This window comes from Myotis daubentonii, chromosome 4, assembly GCF_963259705.1.
Source record: "Myotis daubentonii chromosome 4, mMyoDau2.1, whole genome shotgun sequence".
In the NCBI taxonomy this organism is placed as follows: domain Eukaryota; kingdom Metazoa; phylum Chordata; class Mammalia; order Chiroptera; family Vespertilionidae; genus Myotis; species Myotis daubentonii.
Window position 1 is genome coordinate 35,489,346 of NC_081843.1, and position 5,802 is coordinate 35,495,147.

Sequence of the window (5,802 nt, forward strand, 5' to 3'; positions counted from 1 at the left end):
GGGTCAGGGCCAATGGGTTGGGCCAAAAGGGGGTTTGCTTAAGAGCTCAGCGTGACCCCTGTGCGACTCCCCTCTACAGAATGCCGGCCTCTTCCAGCCTCTTCTGCCGGAGTCTCCAGGTGTTTGCTGTCCTACAATGGCTCTTCCTCTTCTTGGGGCTGTGTGAGTCCCTGAATCCCTGGACCTAACCTCCACACACACACACCCGAGGCTCTGCTGCCCCATGACCACAGGGAGGAGGTGGGGCAGGGATCTTCTGGGTCCTTCAAGGAGTGAGAAGGAATTAGTTGGGACAGGGAAGGGAGTGGGCAAGGGGGAGACCTGGAACTTAAGTGCCCGGGTTCTGAGACCCCCCTTCCCCATCCTCCAGCCCAGGTGTGCCTGGCTGTGTTGATCCTTGCACTCCTAAGCCGGGCCTGGATACTAGGGGTCCTCTACCTGGCCTGGCTCTATGGAGACAGGGACACGCCACAGACAGGAGGTCGCAGATCTGCCTGGGTCCGCAACTGGGCCATCTGGAGACATTTCCGGGACTACTTCCCCATCACGGTGAGGGCCCCCAGGAACCCCCTACTGGGTTGGGGACAGATACAAAATAGACCCTTGGAGTCATCTTCGCCAAACGTCCAATCTCACCGCCAGGGCGGGTTGTGCACCCTCTGCCCCCCAGCTGGTTAAAACCGCAGACCTGGATCCCTCCCACAACTATCTCTTCGGCTTCCACCCTCATGGCGTCCTGGTCATTGGGGCCTTCAGCAACTTCTGCACAGAGGCCACGGGCTTCTCCCGCCTCTTCCCTGGCCTCTGCCCGCACCTGCTCATGCTGCCCTGTTGGTTTCGCCTTCCTGTCTTCCGGGACTACAGCATGCTTAGTGGTGAGGAGTGGGGAACCCGAGCTCAGGAGCCAAGTCCCTGCTGTCACCTCTTACCTGCCCTCCTCCCGCCTGGGGGCTCCTGGTCCCAGCTCTTCTTTCCCAGTGCCCTCCCCTCCCGTCTCCTCTAAAGGACCAAAGCGCCAGGGCCACCCCCTCCCCAGCCTTTGCCTCCTTCCCAGGTTTGGTGTCCTCAGCCAAGGCCAGCGCCGCCTATCTGTTGTCCCGGCCTGGGGGCGGCCAGGTGGCCGTCCTGGCCGTGGGAGGGCCCCTGGAGGCGCTGGAGGCAAAGCCCGGAGCGCTGAGCTTGCGGATCCGGAATCAGAAGGGATTTGTCAAGCTGGCGCTGGAGCACGGGTGAGGATGCTGGGGTGGTCGCAGGAGCACGCCGCTGCCGCTGCTCGGTGCCCGGGGAGCGCGGCGCCCGGCCGGGAATCAGGCTGCCTCTCCCCGCCCCCCACCCCCAGGGCCTCTCTGGTGCCTGTCTTCTCTTTTGGGGAGAACGAACTCTACCAGCAGTTCCCGAACCCACCGGGCTCGTGGGTGCGGATGGCTCAGGAAGCGCTGCAGCCGCTGCTGAGGGTGTCCCTGCCCCTGTTCCACGGCCGCCTGGGCCTCCTGCCCTTTCGCAGGCCCATCTACACCGTAGGTGAGCCCGGGCCCGCGCGCTCCCCGGGCCGGACGGGACGGTCCCTGGTTGGGGTCTAAGATCCTGAGCAGCCGCCGATGGCGGCCACGCCGACCTCACCCTCAAGCTGGCCTTTGACGACTGTTAGCACCATGACCTCGGTTCGCTCCGCATTCCGCCCACAGTGGGGGCCCCGATCCCGGTGCGGCGGAGCCCGCGGCCCGGCCGGGCGCAGGTGGACGCGCTGCACGCGCTCTACGTGGAGCGGCTCACGCGGCTGTTCGAAGAGCACAAGGAGCGCTACGGGGTCCCGGCCGACCGGCACCTGGTCCTCACCTAGGCGCGCCGGCGCCTCCCACCCCTCCGGGCCCCTATGACTGTGGATGGGGGTGCAATTAAAGGCGGGGACAGACTGGCGGTGTTTGTGTGTTCTGCCCAGAGGGGAGGTCTGCGCGCTGCACTCAGCCCTGCCCCACCCTCGCCTCCTCCCTGCTCGGCTCCACTCCCGATCAGACAGTCTCAGTTGGGCTTCTGGGCCCCCCAGCTGCCGGGGCCCAGCCCTCCGGCTCTCCAGCGTCATCTTAATCTCCCACGGTAGTTGCCTCACCTCCCTCGCACAGCCTCTCGCTCCTCCCAGACCCGCCCTGCAAGACAGCCCAGACTGACTGACTCAGGAAGCTCAAAGATCAATCCGAGAACAGCCTGGACACGTCCGACTCGAACCATCTCCCCGTCCACACCCCCCCACACACACACACACATACACACTCACACCGCCCCACCACACACACACACACATACACACTCACACCGTCCCACCACACACGCATTCCCGGAGGTCCAAAAGGCTCGGCCCCTCGGACTAGAAAGCCTTCCCAGGTACTTTTTCTCCTGGGGACCTGGAGCCCTGCTGGCCCAGGGCTGCTCCTGGGATAGGAGTCTCCACCTTCCTGCCGCCCTCTCCTGCACCATGAAGACCCTGAAGAAGCAGTGGCTGGACGTAGTGGGTGCCTACCAATTCGTGCTCACTTTCCTTTTCATGGGTGAGAGACGTGGAAGAGGCATGGGCGCTGGGGGTCCGCAGCGGGAGGAGAGACTGGGGGAGAAAAGCTGGAGCGCCACTAATCTGGGTGCCCAAGAGCAAAATGGCAGGGAGAGGGCCAATGTGGGGCTGGGAGATAGCGGAGGGTATGACCCCGGAGGGTAGAGGAGAGGGACAGCTGGATGACATGACTGAGTTTCAAAGGCTAATTCATTTTTATTTTCTCATCTTTTACACAGGCCTTTCTTCATTCCTTCTTGTCTTCTCCCTCCTCTTCACGTCCCTCTGGTCATTCTCTGTTCTCTACTTGGCATGGCTCGTCCTAGACTGGAACACACCCAACCAAGGTGAGTACTGGAAGGGGCCGTGTTTTGGGAGATGGCAGCTGGGCTTCCTCCACGCATCTCTCTCTACCCTAAGGTGGAAGGCGGTCTAAGTGGATAAGGAACTGGACCATTTGGAAACACCTAAGGGATTATTATCCTATCAAGGTGACTGGTTACCCTCCAGAAAGACTCTCTGCCTCCTCCCTCTCCCCTGCCTCCCCCACCTATTCACCCCTAGTAGTGCGGAAGCCTGAGCCCCAGCTGCCTAAGCTAAGCCAATGGGGCAGGGGGTGGAGTAGCCCCTCTGTGCCCTTAACCCCATCCTTGATCTCTGAAATCAGTTGGGGTGAGGGGGGGCAACACTTTTTACCTGGTGTCCTGACTTCTATGCCTTCTTCCCCTCATCCTGCCCAACACCCCAAAGCTGGTGAAAACAGTAGAGCTGCCCCCTGACCGGAACTATGTGTTTGGCTCTCATCCACATGGGATCATGTGCATCGGAACCGCCTGCAATTTCTCAACCGAGAGCACTGGCTTCTCCCAGAAGTTCCCTGGGCTTCGGGCCTCACTAGTTGGGCTGGACGGACTCCTCCACATTCCAATCTATCGAGACTACCTCATGGCCACTGGTGAGCCTCCATGTGAGTGGGAGGAGGTGCTCTCTGGCCGGGGCGACCTCCACCCACCTAGCTCAGAGACCTGGTCTGAACACTGGCCAGGGTCACAGTGGGTATCAGTGAATAGCTTTGGAACAAGTGTCCTATGGTGTCCTTGCTGGGAAAGACACTATAGGGCACAGTGACATGGGCATGGTGGGTAGGGGAGTTGGGAGGAATGGGTAGGCTGAGGGGCTGGGGAGCCAAGGAGGGTGTGGTGACTGCTCCCACTTTCTCATGCCTGCCTGCAGGAGTATGTTCTGTGAGCCGCCAGAGCCTGGACTTTATTCTGTCACAGCCCCGGCGTGGGCAGGCCGTGGTCATCCTGGTTGGGGGTGCCCAAGAATCCATGTATGCACTCCCAGGGTTGCATCATGTTGTTCTCCAGAATCGCAAAGGCTTTGTACGCCTGGCGCTGAGGCACGGGTGAGAGGGGTGCGGGTGACCAGTCCAAGGCTGCTTTTAATGGTGAGAACTTCACAGGGCACCTTTGGGTGCACGCTCTCCATCCCTACACACCCGGGGCCCTATAGATTGTTCTGCATCCACACTGGGCCCTATAACCAGAAGGAGCTCATGTCAGTGCTTGAGTGTTTACTCCGTGCCAAGCACTATGTCCACTTTGCAAGCTTCCTCCCACTCCGAGAGAGCCAGGGACATAGTACAAACAGCAGGGCACAAAACCTTCTCTGATACTATCTCAAAGGCAAGACCTGAGGCATGTTTCTTTACCTGTGAAAGAGTTAATACCTACCTTGCAATGGTTTGGTTGTAAAGACTAGATGAGGAAATGTATACATGACGGTTCAGTACACAATCTTTTCTCAGGAAATGTGAGTCCCTTTTTCCAGATTTTTCATAGTAGCCATTGTCATTTGCTTTAAAGGGCTTGGGAAGTGGGATTATGAGGTTATGCTGTTCTCTGGGGCTCCCATCCTTGGGGTACTCCAAGCGCTGCTGGCCCAACCACCCTTCTTCTCTATTGCCCTTCTTTCCCAGGGCCTCCCTGGTACCTGTGTACTCCTTTGGGGAGAATGATGTCTTCAGACTTAAAGTTTTTGCCACAGACTCTTGGCAGTATCTGTGCCAGTCGATCATCAAGAAGTACCTGGGCTTTGCTCCTTGCATCTTCTGGGGCCGCAGTCTCTTCTCAGCCAACTCCTGGGGCCTGCTGCCCTTCCCTGTGCCCATCACTACTGTGGGTGAGTCCTCATCTCCAGGGAAGAAAGCTGCCATCAGCTGTGTGGGCACTTCTCACCTCGTCTGTCTCCCCTCTCCCTGCAGTGGGCCGCCCCATCCTGGTGCCCCAGAGCCTCAACCCCACTGACGAGGAAGTTGACCACTACCACACGCTCTACATGAAGGCTCTGGAGCAACTGTTTGAGGAGCACAAGGAAAGCTGTGGTGTCCCTGCTTCTACTCACCTCACCATCTCATAGCCCTGGCCTTGCCCTGCCCGCCAGCTCCTGAGCTCCTAATCCCAGTGCACTGAAACCCCCCCTCCCCACCACCACCACCACCACCACCACCTACTGCTGGGTCTAGTCCTCCAATAAAAGCTAGTTCTCACCCAGCTGGTGTGCTCAGTGGTCGACCTATATGAACCAGGAGGTCACAGTTCGATTGCTGGTCAGGGCACATGCCCCGGTTGCAGGCGTGTAGGAGGCAGCTGATCAATGATTCTCTTTCATCTTTGATGTTTCTATCCCTCTCCCTTCCTCTCTAAAATCAATAAAAACATTTTAAAAAATAAATAAAATTAAAAAAACAAAAGCTAGTTCTCTTCCATCACTACTTCATAGAATCGGATGCCTGCAGAGCTGATGCTCTCGCCCAGGCATAATCAGCCCCCATTCTGACGTGCTAGAGTTGCTGCCTTAGATTGGGCATCAGGACCCTAAATTCTCCTTCCGGTGAAAATTAATTCTGTTGCATGACTTTGCATAAGTCTCTTCCCTTTTCTGGGCCCCTTCTCCCTCTGTAACTTAAGACATCTGCTTAGCTAAGAGCTGTGGGATATTTGGACTGAGTTTGGGAGCGTGGCTGCAGGAGGGTTAGGCTTTGAAGGGTAAGCAGGATTTAGGTGAGTGGAGAAGATAGTGTGGGTAGTGGAATACTATGAGTAAAAGCTGAGCTTGGTCAAGGGGACCTGACAGTATAAAGAGTGGAATGATGCCCAGTAGTAGAAAGACAGTTAGGTACATAGCTTGCTTCTCTGTACTTCTTTCTCATCCTTAAAGTTTTCTTGGCGCTGGGAGATCAGATGAAGCAAGGATTT

The 5,802-nt window shown here is 57.8% G+C and overlaps 2 protein-coding genes across 2 annotated transcripts; both read left to right on the top strand.

Moving 5' to 3' along the window:
- On the top strand, positions 1-2,464 carry LOC132233238 (2-acylglycerol O-acyltransferase 2-B-like). The gene is made up of 6 exons (XM_059693583.1): positions 1-162; positions 371-549; positions 671-875; positions 1,055-1,229; positions 1,340-1,521; positions 1,686-2,464. Exons 1-6 carry the CDS (start codon positions 81-83, stop codon positions 1,838-1,840), a joined length of 978 nt encoding a protein of 325 aa, XP_059549566.1. The 5' UTR covers positions 1-80; the 3' UTR covers positions 1,841-2,464.
- MOGAT3 (monoacylglycerol O-acyltransferase 3) lies at positions 2,456-5,289 on the top strand. The gene is made up of 7 exons (XM_059693584.1): positions 2,456-2,543; positions 2,782-2,889; positions 2,963-3,033; positions 3,293-3,497; positions 3,776-3,950; positions 4,524-4,726; positions 4,809-5,289. Exons 1-7 carry the CDS (start codon positions 2,471-2,473, stop codon positions 4,961-4,963), a joined length of 990 nt encoding a protein of 329 aa, XP_059549567.1. The 5' UTR covers positions 2,456-2,470; the 3' UTR covers positions 4,964-5,289.
- The last annotated feature ends 513 nt before the right edge of the window (positions 5,290-5,802 follow it).